Below are 14,463 nucleotides of genomic sequence, written 5' to 3' on the forward strand. Positions count from 1 at the left end.
ACACACACACAAAGCGTTCGTTTAGAAGATTGATCAATGCTCAATAAAAATACATTTTTATGTTCAATTTATTTCACACGGGGAAACTGCTTTTGGGTGTGGTCAGGCTGGATGTGTGTGAAACGTAGCATGATTAGTCACTGGAAGGGGCCCAGAGAAGTCTTCTGCGCTGATATGGTGACATCTACTGGTGAAAGAGGTGAATAGCAACTCAAGAATATTTTCTCCTTTTTCCTGTGAGTTGTTTTTTGTTTATTTTTTTCAAATTAGCTAACTTTGACATCATACATGAAACATATATAGAGAAGGGGGAAAAAAAGAAACGTAGCCAGCCTGTAACTTAACGAACATTTAATCGATCCTTCAATGATGAACTGAATCTCTATGCAGGTCTAATCTTTTCCAAAATGCTTCTGACTGGTGGGAAGTTTCATTTATACTCATCTGAGAGTCGTTAAGGTTATACTGTACTGTGATTGAAAATAGTGTAATATATATGAAACTCAGCACCGGTCAGCTAGAAGCGATAAACGTTTTGGATTAGAGGGGAAATGTCTTCATACCTTAAATAAAAGTTCAGTACTGTACTGACAGTACTGAACTCCTGGATTAAAGCGGAAAATATGACCACGATCTGGATGGATTTACACCAACAACATCCATTCCAGTAACACAAGGACGCAAATCAATGACATGTGACACGTAAATCAACAGCTGTTATGCTGCCCTAGCATTAACTACTACTGTTTTCATAAATCAATCATTAGTGAGTGCACACGTTCAAAAATAAACATTCGCCAACTCAAACTCAAAAATGTATTCTAATATTGTTCGTCGGTGAACAGCGTTTAGATTGCTTCCGCTTTGCCGGCCGTCTACAAAAATACAGAAGGGGTACATCGAGTTAGTTGTTTCTGACAAGATAATTAAATATTTGTAAATAAAACACATTAAACCCTGGATAATCGTTTATAATTTATACATACAAAAAAAAAATCTGTTTTGCATTCAAACGTTGCATTTATCTGGACTACACTAGCTCCCATTTTGGACTGTTTCCCCTACAGATCATCGCAGTGGTACATTCCACAACGCCCGGGTTTCCGCGCGAAAAGACGGCCCGCGCGCCCGACTCGCCTATAGCATCCATTGCAGGCAGAAGCTCACAATAGGCAGTCACAGTGGAGACGTCCCGTGGATGTTAGCGCCGGGCTCAGACATTGTTTTAACGGATCTTAACGCGTTTCTTTCTTTTGGTCTTACACGTTTAGCTAGCTGTTGGTCATGCCATCCAGGACTTCCCTGTGTCTGCCAGAGGATGTCAGGAAAAGGTAAGACAGCATGAACGTGAAGGCTAATATCATCATGATGTAGCATGCAAACGTCTTGTTTTAGTTCATACGTCACAGCAACAATCAAACCATTCGATGCTTTCGCCTTTCCCTGATTTTCATTAGTAGGAACAAACAGTATGCTTTGCTTTTACTACCAGCTTCAACTAGCGTTAGCTTGTTGCCACACGACATTCAAGGCTGATACCATGTTAGCCCCTGTAGACGTTAGCCAGTTAGCATCCCAGTCTGTCAATGGATGAGGCAACGTGTAGGATTTGGCGCCACTCAGGAAGTTTTTCTCAGGTTTGCTCGCCAACACAACAGTTTCAATGGTGGCTGACGAGCTGCGGCGAGACACCAGCTCACACGTTGGCTGCACTCTGTCACACTTAACATTGTCGTTGCATCGTATTGACATGTCTGTTGTTCACAGGCTGCAGATGCTGGATGAGGATGGAGTTTCTGACGAGGTGGGTGATGTGTGTGTGTGTGTGTGTGTGTGTGTGTTGCACATTAACGCATGCATGGAACCTCAATCAGGGTTATTCCTGTTGTTTTGAGGCTCGTATGAATCATTGTTCTAGGTTCATATACTGTAAAGACAAGCACTTCAAGTCATATGGATTTCACTTTGTATTAGTGCTGAATGAAATGATTCTAAATAAAATGAAACAAGGCTCCAACCAGAGAGCAGAATTTTATTACAGTGGAAGTGATTTTTGTTATTTAGATTTCAAATTATTCTGTAAAGTGTGAAAATATTCTCGTTTGTATTCCTCAACAAATGGAGTATGTTTGATTATTTGTAACATATCATCAAACATGTTCTATCGTCTCAATCCTGCATGAGAAAAACAAATCTGAAACATCAACTTTAAAGTGTCTTATGGCAGCAAATAACCTTATATTATTTTAGTAATAGTGTCAAAGTTTTAATATTGTGGGGGATTTAATTCTCAACTTGCTATGTACTGTAAATAAACTTAACTAAAGCTGACTTCTGACATTTTGTCCGAAATTCTTGTTTCAGGATCACGTCAAAGAGAAGCTGAAGCTGGTGCAGGAATTCCTGCATGTTGACACACAGGACCAGCTTACCAGTCTGAAGGAGAAGATGACAAGTTCAGAGATCTCCATGGTTTGTGATTTACAATATTAGAATGATTTCCGATTCTCTTTTTACCGACCCTTTGATACATAATGTTGGCTGTGCACCATCTTCAGGAGGTCTACATCTCTAAAGTCAAGACTTTGCTGGGGAAAGAGCTTCATCTTGAAAATGGCTCTCATGTCGATGGCACGGAGCAGAATGGAACGGCAAATGGTTTAACAAATGGTTCCCACAAGGAAAACAGCGAAGATGCGAACATGGATGTAATGGAGGAAGAGGAGGCTGCCAAGTCACCAACGGCACCCAAAGAGAAAGGTGGGCGCAGGAGCAAGGTGAACTCTGACATGAAAAGTAAGTTTGAGACTTCCTTCATGAAAGTTAGAAATGTCACTGAAAATAAAAATTGGTATAGAAAACCCAAATTTTGCTTCGTCTTTATAGAGTCTCCAGCCAGCGCCAGGGTTACAAGAAACAATGGGAAGCAGCCAACCATCATGTCAATGTTCTCAAAAGTGTGCGTACAATGACTTTGTCTTGTGCCTTTTTCTTAGTCTTTTTGAGCAAATAGAAGTTCACTTTATTAAGAACTGTATTGTTTTAAATGTAAATGTGTCTTGTAGTCAAAAGCGTAAGTCTGAAGATTCGAATGGAGAAACTACAAACAGACAAAATGAACTGAAGAAAGAGGAAGATGTTGAAGAGGTGAAGCAGTTTTATGCTTGATTTACATGTTAATTTTGTTTGTGCAGTTTTCAACATATAACACTACTGATGCTTTGAACTCTGTTGTAGTTTCGGGAAGAGAAGCGTCTCAAAGTGGACTCAGATGAAATGTAAGTATTTTGAAAAAGAAGTGTAATGTCGTTGATTGAGGTCACACAAGAGTGAACGTACATATTGTTGTGTTCATACAGTTCTCCCCCAGAAGAAGTGAAGAGTGAGATTACTAAACCAACATCTGCTGCAAAGGTTTGAAGAATGAATTGTATGATTTTTTTTCTTTTAAAAAAATTATTCATGTTTTGTAGTGACTCAAATTCTTTTTTTTTTTTTTTTTAGACACCACCCCTCAAATGTCAAGATTGTCGACAATACTTGGATGACACTGATCTTAAGTTTTTTCAGGGGGATCCTGATAATGCGGTGAGGCTGTTGATAGCATTTATCCGTGTTATTCTTTGAACTTGATATTTTGAATGGATTTTGCATTCTGTATAACTTTATTTTTGTGTTGTTTTATTTTTGTGAACTGGAAACTTGTCTGCTGTTATCTTCAGCTGGATGAGCCAGAAATGTTGACGGATGAGCGCCTCTCTCTGTTTGACTCAAACGAGGACGGATTTGAGAGCTACGAGGATTTGCCGCAACACAAGATTACAAACTTCAGGTGAGGGATTCCTTTGGTTCACAACAGTCTTGCTTGTGGTGTTTGTGACTGATAGTACTAACTGTTCTGTCTGGCAGTGTTTATGACAAGCGCGGCCACCTCTGTCCTTTTGATTCTGGACTGATTGAGAAGAACGTGGAGCTCCACTTTAGCTGTGTTGTCAAACCCATTTATGATGACAGCCCCTGTTTGGACGGTATGAAATCCCACACTTTCAAAAAAAGAAGAAAGGAAGCTTGATGTCATTTGTAATTTTGTGGAAAACTGATTTCTTCGCCACTCATACAAACAGCTTTTTTTCTGTGTGTGCGTGTGGTTTCATCAGGCGGTGTTCCTGCCAAAAAGCTTGGACCAATCAATGCCTGGTGGATCACTGGTTTTGATGGCGGAGAAAAGGCTTTAATAGGATTTACCACAGGTAGTAAATGTAGTTATTCTTCTTTGGATTTAAATGTCTTTAACCGAGCATGGTGCTTTAACGATGGATGTCCATCGTCATGTTGTAGCTTTCGCTGACTACATCCTGATGCAGCCGAGTGAGGAGTATGCACCCATCTTTGCGCTGATGCAGGAGAAGATCTACATGAGCAAGATTGTGGTGGAATTCCTCCAGAAGAATCGTGATGCTACTTATGAGGACCTTCTCAACAAGATTGAGGTTAGGACTTTAAACAGAGATGGAATGTCAGCGTGAATGGTGCCTGAATGGCCTCAGTAATAACAAACAGTTTAGTACTCAACTTTCACAGTCAGTTTTGAGTAAATCTCTTACTGTTTAGAGAGTGTCTAACGTTTGCCCCCCCAGACAACCGTGCCGCCTGCAGGGCTGAATTTCAACTGCTTCACTGAGGACACGCTCCTGCGCCACGCCCAGTTTGTGGTGGAACAGGTAGAGAGTTACGATGAGGCCGGCGACTCTGACGAGCAGCCTATCATTGTAACCCCCTGCATGAGGGACCTGATAAAGCTGGCAGGGGTCACTCTTGGGAAGAGGTACGTACGACCGAATGCTGGTTGTGATACGGGTCGGTCTTATCGCGGCGCGATCGCAGCTGAAGTATTCAAAGATTCTTGAAACACTGGCATGGAATTGCATAAACGTCACACAGCTTCTTTCCATGAATCAACACAGAACAGGAGGAGGAGGATGTGCGTTTTTGTGTTGTGACGACTCTCGTCCCTTCAGAGTTTGCAGCACGTCTTTAAATACCTGAAACTGAATTAATGCAACCTACAAGTAGGATGTGTAGATGGAACGTGAGCAGTGTGTACGTTGCATCTTCAGTGCTGTCCACGTTTTCTAGCAATGACCCCTTTGCAACACAAATGTTCAGATTTTGATGTTTTTGTTGTTTATTTTATTTCTTTATTTTGCTCATTGTATTTGTGCTTGTCGCTCCTTATTCTCCCTAATGTCTAACATTCCTTTGACACTTCCTAACGCAGCATGCTGCTGTACTGGTAGGTGGATCTTGTTGTGAATGCATCTGTAGCTTGTATGGTGGTGTGTTAGTGTCAAGCGTTTGAAAGTTGTGTAGAAAACGATTATACCAAAGTTCACACTTGATTTGTAGTTCTTTTCTATTTGGCTTTCCGTGTTTTTTTGTGGGCCAGTGTTCATGAGTGATCACACTTGAAAATGAATTTAAAGAATATCGGGTAGGATTCAGGAAAACCAGTCAAAGAAACTCAAGAGTATTTGTGTTTTGAAGTGTTTGCACATGATGACTCATCTCAGCAACTTCATTCGGTCAACTTGGTCTTGAAATTTAATTATAATTCAAATAAGCAAAATTTCTTGAAGTTAAACTTCTAAACTAAAACTAAACTAAAAAAATTTATTAAATTAAAAACTGAAGTCAGACTTTAGAAAAACCTTAAGTCTCACGATTCTTAATGTTTCAATTCAACTCAAGCTCACACTTTGGCTACCAGACGGGAGCAGAGCTAACTGCGCTCCCTAGAACATTGGACATACGTAACTGGTTGCTTGCATCCAATGATGACTCTCCATTATACACCCTAATTGTGTTTGTTTTTGTTTGCTTTTATTTCTTCTCATATTGCATGGCCTTACGCTGTGTGTGTTGATGGCCAGGGCCTTCATAACACCATTTCACCACATACTTCTGTATTTATGCTAGGAAGTATGGATCTCCTCTGAACGTGAACTTTATTTCTTTGACAGGAGAGCTGCTCGACGGCAGGCCATTCGTCACCCGACGAAGATCGAGAAGGACAGTAAAGGACCGACTAAAGCGACCACGACCAAGTTGGTGTATCAGATCTTTGATACCTTCTTCTCTGATCAGATAGAGCAGAATGATAAAGAGAGCACCGGGGTCAAAAGACACCGCTGTGGGGTCTGTGAGGTGAGTGGTCACGAAAGTCAAACCCCTAATGCAACATGTGTGTTTGTTTCCACTGCTGAAATTCATGCACCTTCTTCAGGTTTGTCAATCCCCTGATTGTGGAAAGTGTGCCGCTTGCAAAGATATGATCAAATTTGGAGGAAGTGGCAAAAGCAAGCAGGCGTGTAAGCAAAGACGGTGAGAATAATACATTTTATTTTTCTTCCTCCTGTTTTGTTCTCGATGGGTTTGTCATCTCAATCCTCTGACTCATGATTGGTGTTTTATGACCGCCTGCATCTTCTAAATAAACTTTTAAAGGGGTCCTATTATGAAAAACACATTTTTTCAGGTCTCTACATATACGTAGTGGTCCTCCCTAACCCGACCAAATCCTAGAATCGGGGGGGGGGGGACTCTTCCTGCATCAAAAGATATTTGGCATCCTTTTGATTCGTGGCTGGACAGAATCAGAAACAATAGGATTGACCACAACGTCGAACCTTACATCATCTCTGGGGTGATTGATAGAGAAATTGAGCTATCCTGAGTCATATTTGATTGTCCACCCGGATATGGCCGTGATCATTCCCGAGGGGGAGTTCGTTCAGGCTACAGTAGCAGTGTGTGGTAATGACCTGGCTCAGAGCTACACACTGAAAGGTCCTCATAAGCTGTTGAAGTCAGCTAGCATTTGGTTAACTAGTTAGCTCAGCTTCAGTCAGGTGTGTGTGTTTGTCCATGTAATGCTATCCCCAGCGTCATAGTAAATACATAACCAGTTACACATTAATTACTAATTCAGAACTATTGTCTGTTTTTTGATGAATAAAAGCAGCTTTTGTTCTTCTAAGTGATCTGAGAGCTGCTTGTATCCAAAGCGACGACGACGCTCATTAACAAACAGCCTCAGTTATTCACTATTAGGCTGTAATAGTGAATTTCTATTACAGCCTAATAAATATTCACTGTCACCAGTCAAGGATTACGTTCATCTGACCTAAACCCTACATGTGAAATTCATCACTCATTCCCAGCTTTGTGAGAAACAAAGTGTACACACACACACACACACACACACACACAGAGCAAGCACATTTTTATATTATTTAGTTGGTTATGAATATGACTAAAGTGCTATATTGAAACTTTTCATCCTCCTTGTCACTGCGACATAGGTTAGTGGACGGAGAGAAAATAGGGAACAGCCAAAAGTTCAATATACTTTCTCTTAATTTTCATTAGTCTGCGTTAGCTTTGCTCCCTGGTGTTGCTAGCACGCAATCTCTCATTCGCAAAACATTATTACATCTTACTCGTAACATCTCTCGTCTCCACTGATTTCTATTCCATGTGCTAACATTGTGTGGCCGGTCTTGTCCCATTTACACAATGAGACACGAGTTACGTTCAGCAGACTGAGAAAGCAGATCCATGCTTAAAATCAAGTTATATCATGGAAAACAAGGAACGCCAAAGAGTGAAATACAGTACGTCGTAACAAAGTTGCTGAGAGTTTAAGTTTTAAACAGTGTATGATCATAGCGGGGGCTCACGTGTTCATGTGGTGCATGTAAACAAAACGCACGTGAATGCAAGCGGGAGGGAGGTGTTGATAGAGGAACCTCAGGGGGGTGGGTGGTGATGGAGGGAGCCCGGAGCCACGGCCATTAACATGGAGCGTTTCTTGGGGCAAGACATTTCAAACGCAGTGTAGGTGGACATCTGGCAGCTGAATGACATGAATTAAAGAAAGCATAATATGTCCCATATAACATAAGAAAATACTAACATGACGAGTGCATGTGACTGAACAGTCCTCAGGGTTTGGTAAATAGTCTGAGGTAATCCCTTGTGTGATCTTTAGATGCCCAAATCTTGCAGTAAAGGAGGCTGAAGATGATGAAAACGTAGAAGAGGATGACGTTCAAGTGGAGAAGGCCAAAAAGGTTTCGCACGCTAAGAGGAAGAAGCAGACCCAGTGCAAGCTGACGTGGATCGGAGAATCTGTTCAGGTATTTGTTTTTATACTTTCAGCTTTTGTAGGTGAGGGTTCAGCAGAATGTGTGTGATGAGCAACGTTTTCTTTCAAACCCTCGCTAGGCTGAGGGCAAAAGGCAGTACTACAGCAAAGTCTCTCTGAATGATGAAGTTCTGGAGGTGGGGGACTGTGTCTCCGTTTCCTCAGAGGATCCATCGATCCCTCTGTATCTGGCAAGGTGTGTATTTATTTTTTTCGACTCTCAGGCGACATTTGTGCGCACCAGTTGGCATAAATGTCATAATGCGCTCTCTCTCAGAATTACTTCACTTTGGGAGGACGGCCACGGGAAGATGTTCCACGCCCACTGGTTCCTCCGTGGCATTCACACGGTGCTGGGGGAGTGTTCCGATCCACTCGAGCTCGTCCTTGTGGACGAGTGCGAAGACATGCAGCTCAATTATGTGCAGGGAAAAGTCAACGTCACCTACAAAGCTCCGTCCAACAACTGGTTTATGGAGGTCAGTGAACAACACAGCAGGTTACGTTTCTAAAGGAGGTTTTCTTGAATCCTTGGTGACTTTTGTGCTTCAGGGGGGCATGGATGTTGACATTAAGGTGATTGAAGACGATGGGAAGAGTTTCTTCTATCAGTTCTGGTACGACACGGACATCGCCCGCTTTGAGTCGCCCCCCAAGACCACTATATCCGAAGACTGCGAGTTCAAGTAAGCACCTTTCACACAGTAATCTGTCCTGCTTGTTTGACCTTTCGTTTTTTAACTGTGTGGACTTCCAAATCAGGTTTTGTGGCAGCTGCATCAGGACTAATGAAAAGAAGGAACAGGAAACGCCTCATGTGATGGAACCCCTAGTGGACAGAGAGAACGACTCCAAGGTTCTGTATGCTGTGGCTTGCTTCAAGGGGGAGCAGTTCAAGGTGGGAGACAGCGTCTACCTGCCTCCAGAGGCGTTCAATTTCAGGTGAGGGAAGTGAAAGGTGGAATTTACTCAAACTTGTCTATGGAAAAACAGAAATCACTGACTCGCTGTCTTCTTCCTGGCTTCCAGTGTGAAACCAGCTAGTCCACAGAAACGGTCCCATAAGAAAGATGATGTGGATGAAGACCTGTATCCAGAATATTACAGGAAGTCCTCAGACTACATCAAGGGCTCAAACCTGGACGCTCCGGAGCCTTTCCGCATCGGCCGTATCAAGGAGATCTTCTGTCACAAGCGTAGCAACGGGAAAGCCGACACGTCCGAGGTCAAACTGCGTCTCTATAAGTTCTACAGGTAAAGATTTGTTGGTATCAAAAGGTGTTCAGAAAGAGATTTCTAGTTTGAACTCAACAGACTTGTCTCATCAACCAGGCCTGAGAACACACACAAAGGTGTCAAAGCTAGTTACCACACAGACATCAATCAGCTGTACTGGAGCGACGAGGAAGTGACTGTCGCCATGAACGAAACACTTGGGCGATGTCAGGTGGAATATGCAGAGGACTTGAATGAATCCGTCCAGGACTATTCCAGCAGTGGGCCCGACCGCTTCTATTTCCTCGAGGTATAGTTGTCAATACTTTTTAAATACGGTAACTGATCAGCAAAGAGGCCAATCTTTAAATATCTCCATCACTGCTAGAAGATTGACTTTGATTTAAACCTCGACATGAAGAAGAGCGTATCAGAAGCTACTTAAAGCTTTGAAATGCATTCAGCACTGCGTTGGTTCTGGATATATGCTCAAAGGGTCTGTGCTGAAATTTAAAGTGATCATATTCAACCAAAGATTGAATGTTGACCCAAAGTGGAAAGACTGTTGGAAAATAAGACACATTATTCCTGTATTGAGCAAACGTTTAATTTGTAAATGTATATTTCCATCACAGGCCTATAATGCAAAATCAAAAAGCTTTGAAGACCCACCAAATCACGCTCGCTCAGCTGTTCATAAAGGCAAAGGAAAGGGCAAAGGAAAAGGTGACAGATTGCAGATTTAAAGCTCCTTTAATCTCCACTGGTTTTAGCCTCACTGAATTCCTAATCACTCTCTCCTCGTCTGAAGGGAAAGGAAAAGGAAAGTCATCCCCTGCACAGGAACCCCAGGACTTGCAGAACGAATCCCAGACACTTAAAGCACCCAAGTATCGCACCCTGGATGTGTTTTCTGGCTGTGGTGGACTGTCTGAAGGCTTCCATCAGGCTGGTAAATGCCTCCACTTCTCAGATTCTCTGGACGACTGCAGGTTTCATTTCCCCCTTAATCCTGATGAAATGACTCCTTTAGGTACCTCTGAGACTCTCTGGGCCATCGAGATGTGGGAGCCTGCAGCACAGGCCTTCAGGCTCAACAACCCTGGCAGCACAGTGTTCACTGAGGACTGTAACATCTTGCTGAAGCTGGTCATGTCCGGAGAGAAGACCAATTCCCTCGGCCAGAAGCTGCCTCAGAAAGGAGACGTGGAGATGCTGTGTGGAGGACCTCCCTGCCAAGGGTTCAGCGGAATGAACCGCTTCAACTCTCGTACTTATTCCGCATTTAAGAACTCACTCGTGGTCTCGTATTTAAGGTCAGTGCAAATTAACATCTTGAGCCCTTAGGTAGTTATTTTAATTAGAGACAGTAGAGACTTAACCTGTTTAGCTGCACATCTGAAATCCCTTTTCTTTCCTTGCAGCTACTGTGATTACTACAGACCTAAATTCTTCCTGCTTGAGAATGTGAGGAACTTTGTCTCGTTCAAAAGCTCCATGGTCCTCAAACTGACTCTCCGCTGTCTCGTGCGAATGGGATACCAGTGTACCTTTGGTGTCCTTCAGGTGGGTCTGACAGTGTGATTTTACGGTTTCCAGGAGCATCTTATTTTTTAAAACTTTTTTTGGCTGGGGATCCCGGTTGGATCTTCCTCCACTATCATACATCCCAGTGTTTTTGACTGTATTATCTGTGCTGCCCTCCTCACCAGGCCGGTCAGTACGGTGTGGCCCAGACCCGCCGCAGGGCCATCATCCTGGCCGCCGCTCCTGGAGAGGAGCTGCCTCGCTACCCCGAGCCTTTGCACGTGTTCGCTCCCAGAGCTTGCTCTCTGAACGTGGTGGTGGATGAAAAGAAATACGTCAGTAACGTTACAAGGTGAGGCCAGCATTCCCTACTGTCATTGTTTTGTATCTATATCGCAAAGCAACATAAATGTTTGCCCCCCACACACACACAGAGGTAACGGAGGAATCTACAGAACCATCACTGTTAGAGACACCATGTCTGACCTGCCAGAGATTCGTAATGGTGCTTCTTCATTGGAAATTTCCTACAACGGGGAGCCTCAGTCGTGGTTTCAGAGGCAGATCAGAGGGACGCAGTACCAGCCGATCCTCAGAGATCACATCTGCAAGGTGAGCTCACTCAAACACACACATTTGTGTATGGCCTTGGGGCACAAAGGGCACGATCAATGCAAATTTAAACCACTTTACACTCTAATGTTCACCAAACATCACACATAACTTAACTTTGGTAAGTAGTGCTGCGTTTTGTAGATACTCGATTTGGAGTTTTTTATGGAAAGATAATTTTCCAGTTGTCCCTCTACTGTAGGATCATCGATGGAATGGATCATTAATAAATGATCCTATAAAGTAGAGGTATACCCGTGCCAGCTTTTTTCTAATTATGTTAGTTTCCACTGTGTTGGACATTTCTGGGTGTCAGAAAAAGAAGGAAAAGTGTCTCATTCAAAGGCCTTTAAATCACCAGGTCCTTAGAATAGAACCAAATAACCAGTGGGTTTTAATTTTGTAGTATGCAGGGTGTTTCTAATGCCATCGTGTCGTTTTGTTTCCAGGATATGAGTGCTCTGGTTGAAGGTCGTATGCGTCACATCCCCTTGGCTCCTGGGTCTGACTGGAGGGACCTCCCAAACCTTGAGGTTCGACTGAGAGACGGAACAATGACCAAGAAACTGCGTTACACTCACTCTGACAAAAAGAACGGGCGCAGCGGCACCGGGGCGCTCAGAGGCGTTTGTACTTGTGCAGGAGGTGTGTAGTGAGGTGAAGATTTCTCAATGAATCTCTATTTCTAGTTGGAAGAAATTTTGATGATTTCTGTGGTTTTAGGGAAACCGTGTGACCCCGCAGACCGGCAATTTAACACCCTGATCCCGTGGTGCCTGCCCCACACTGGAAACCGCCACAATCACTGGGCGGGACTCTACGGCAGGCTGGAGTGGGACGGCTTCTTCAGCACGACTGTCACCAACCCTGAGCCAATGGGCAAGCAGGTCATTAAATGATATGTAGACTGTCAACATAAGAATGATCTAAACCAGTGGTCCCCAACACCCGGGCTGTGGACCGGTACCTGTCTGTGGGTCAGTCGGTACCGGGCCATACAGAAAGAAAACAAGTTACATTATTTCTGTTTAATATCTGATTCTGAACGATGTTTGGTTTTAAATGAGTGGATTCTCTCCTCCACATCTGTCCATGAGTCACTCTTGACCCTTGTCACGATGCTTGCCTTGGTCACATGACCGCTCTAGTCACTATTACAGAATACATTACAGTAATCCTTCATTACTCGCGGTTAATGAATTCAGAACCACCCGTGAAAAATGAAATTCCGCGATAGTGTCAAACCATTTTTATTATTTACAGTAATTTAAACATTTATGAACCCTCCCCACACTGACATTAAACCACTTTTGTATCTTTATTACAGTCTTCTGTTTAAAACACTTCTGTATTAAAGAAAAGTCTGACGGTCTGTGAAAATACTGTCTGACATTGAATCAGTCTGTGGAGCATAAAAGGTTTGAGACCACTGGGCTAAACTAAGGACAGCAGGCCATAAACATGTTATTGACAGATTGGTTTTCAGTAAGGAGATGATTCTGTCAAACATGTGTCTCCTGGTTTTGATGTGGAACAATCTAAACTGTTACCATCAATTCCCTCTGGAACTGTAGAATGTGAGCATCTAACTCCGTCCAACTTAATTTCAGGGCCGTGTTCTGCATCCAGAGCAGCACAGAGTGGTCAGCGTGAGGGAGTGTGCGCGCTCTCAGGGATTCCCCGACACCTACCGCTTTTTTGGAAACATCCTTGACAAACATAGACAGGTAAAATCCTCTTCTATTTAAAGTTTACTTGAGAGTAAAAATGAACGGGTGCACACGCTGTAGAAATGTGTCGTGCGTGCAAGCAAAGTCCATCATGCAGTTATATTTACTGATGTGGGCCACAAATGCAGTCATGTTTGCATGGTGGTCAGTGACGTGATGTGAAGTCTACATGAATGATGTCTTCCCGTTTCTGTCAGGTTGGAAATGCCGTGCCCCCTCCGCTGTCCAGGGCCATCGGGCTGGAGATTAAGAAATGCATTGTGGCAAGAATGAAGGAAGAACAAGCATCAGGTGACACATCAGTCTGATGCCACATGTGAAGTATGTTTGCTCTACATGCAGAAAGATTTACACGTTTCTTTCTCCCCTCCAGAGAATATCAAGCAGGAGAAGATGGAGGTCTCTGATTAGAACGGGGCTTCTCTCACAGCAGCAATCAACTCCACAGATCCTGGTGTCAGGCAATCATTCCTGTAAAGAAGCTGGCTTTCATTTGTGTCATTACGTGGCCACTATGGACATTCTGTGCAGTGCCCTTCTGTTATTTTGTTTTTAAATGTGCTTTTAATCATGTTAGAAAATGGTCACCCGCTGTGGGTTATATTGTATGTAGTTTTTATATGTGTAATGTTTCAAATAAAGCTCCTATGAAATGGTTGCGTATTAATGTTTTCAACAGTTAAAATAAAAATGCTGATATTAAAAAAACAAACCTAAAGTCGATTTTAAATTCTTTGAGAACTGCATGTTTGGGTGCAAGAGGGCTTCTTTTTGATATGTTTAATTCCAGATATGAGATAAAATCTGTATCTAGTGATCATCTGATGGGTTTAAGTAACATTTACGTGAAGTCTACAGGAAGTGGGATGATGAATATACACAGGAGACGTTGGCTATTAGAGCTAGTTTTTTATTCCATCTTTAATGTGTATTGTTGCTGGTATTTACCAACAGGATTCACTTCTGACAGTTCAGAAACTAGTGAGTCGGGTGCTTCATCCCTGTTGTTCCAAAAGTTAACGATCCAACGGAATTCATTCATCCTGTTTTTTTATATTGTATATACAGGTACAAAATTGTTGGTACTCCTCGGTACATGATAGAAAATATGTAATAAGTAAGAATTTGCTGAAAATTACTGCAACTCCAACATTACTTTTGACTGGATCAACA

The 14,463-nt window shown here is 42.7% G+C and overlaps 1 protein-coding gene across 2 annotated transcripts; it reads left to right on the top strand.

The window, feature by feature from the left end:
- The first annotated feature begins 1,121 nt into the window (after positions 1–1,121).
- dnmt1 (DNA (cytosine-5-)-methyltransferase 1) lies at positions 1,122–13,982 on the top strand. Of its 2 annotated transcripts, XM_068337352.1 has the most exons (35): positions 1,122–1,331; positions 1,768–1,804; positions 2,365–2,472; positions 2,559–2,796; positions 2,887–2,959; positions 3,066–3,147; positions 3,238–3,278; positions 3,360–3,414; positions 3,505–3,588; positions 3,723–3,832; positions 3,910–4,028; positions 4,158–4,250; positions 4,339–4,490; positions 4,638–4,825; positions 5,279–5,293; positions 6,021–6,204; positions 6,284–6,381; positions 8,051–8,198; positions 8,287–8,402; positions 8,484–8,685; positions 8,759–8,892; positions 8,969–9,148; positions 9,236–9,460; positions 9,539–9,731; positions 10,057–10,147; positions 10,233–10,373; positions 10,455–10,737; positions 10,846–10,987; positions 11,134–11,300; positions 11,383–11,560; positions 12,010–12,205; positions 12,284–12,447; positions 13,171–13,287; positions 13,488–13,581; positions 13,664–13,982. In XM_068337352.1, the coding sequence occupies exons 1-35, from the start codon at positions 1,285–1,287 to the stop codon at positions 13,699–13,701; spliced, it is 4,533 nt and encodes a 1,510-aa protein (XP_068193453.1). In that variant the 5' UTR covers positions 1,122–1,284; the 3' UTR covers positions 13,702–13,982. The 2 variants fall into 2 exon arrangements, with proteins under 2 accessions (XP_068193453.1, XP_068193454.1); XM_068337353.1 differs by lacking the exon at positions 5,279–5,293.
- Positions 13,983–14,463: the final 481 nt, after the last annotated feature.

The sequence above is a fragment of the Antennarius striatus genome, chromosome 16 (assembly GCF_040054535.1).
Source record: "Antennarius striatus isolate MH-2024 chromosome 16, ASM4005453v1, whole genome shotgun sequence".
NCBI classification, from domain to species: domain Eukaryota; kingdom Metazoa; phylum Chordata; class Actinopteri; order Lophiiformes; family Antennariidae; genus Antennarius; species Antennarius striatus.

Coding starts and splice junctions, on each gene's coding strand:
- dnmt1 (XM_068337352.1), top strand. CDS start 1,285: ATGCCATCCAGGACTTCCCTGTGTCTGCCAGAGGATGTCAGGAAAAG. Junction 2,473..2,558: donor CAAGTTCAGAGATCTCCATG/GTTTGTGATTTA, acceptor CACCATCTTCAG/GAGGTCTACATCTCTAAAGT. Junction 3,279..3,359: donor AAAGTGGACTCAGATGAAAT/GTAAGTATTTTG, acceptor GTGTTCATACAG/TTCTCCCCCAGAAGAAGTGA.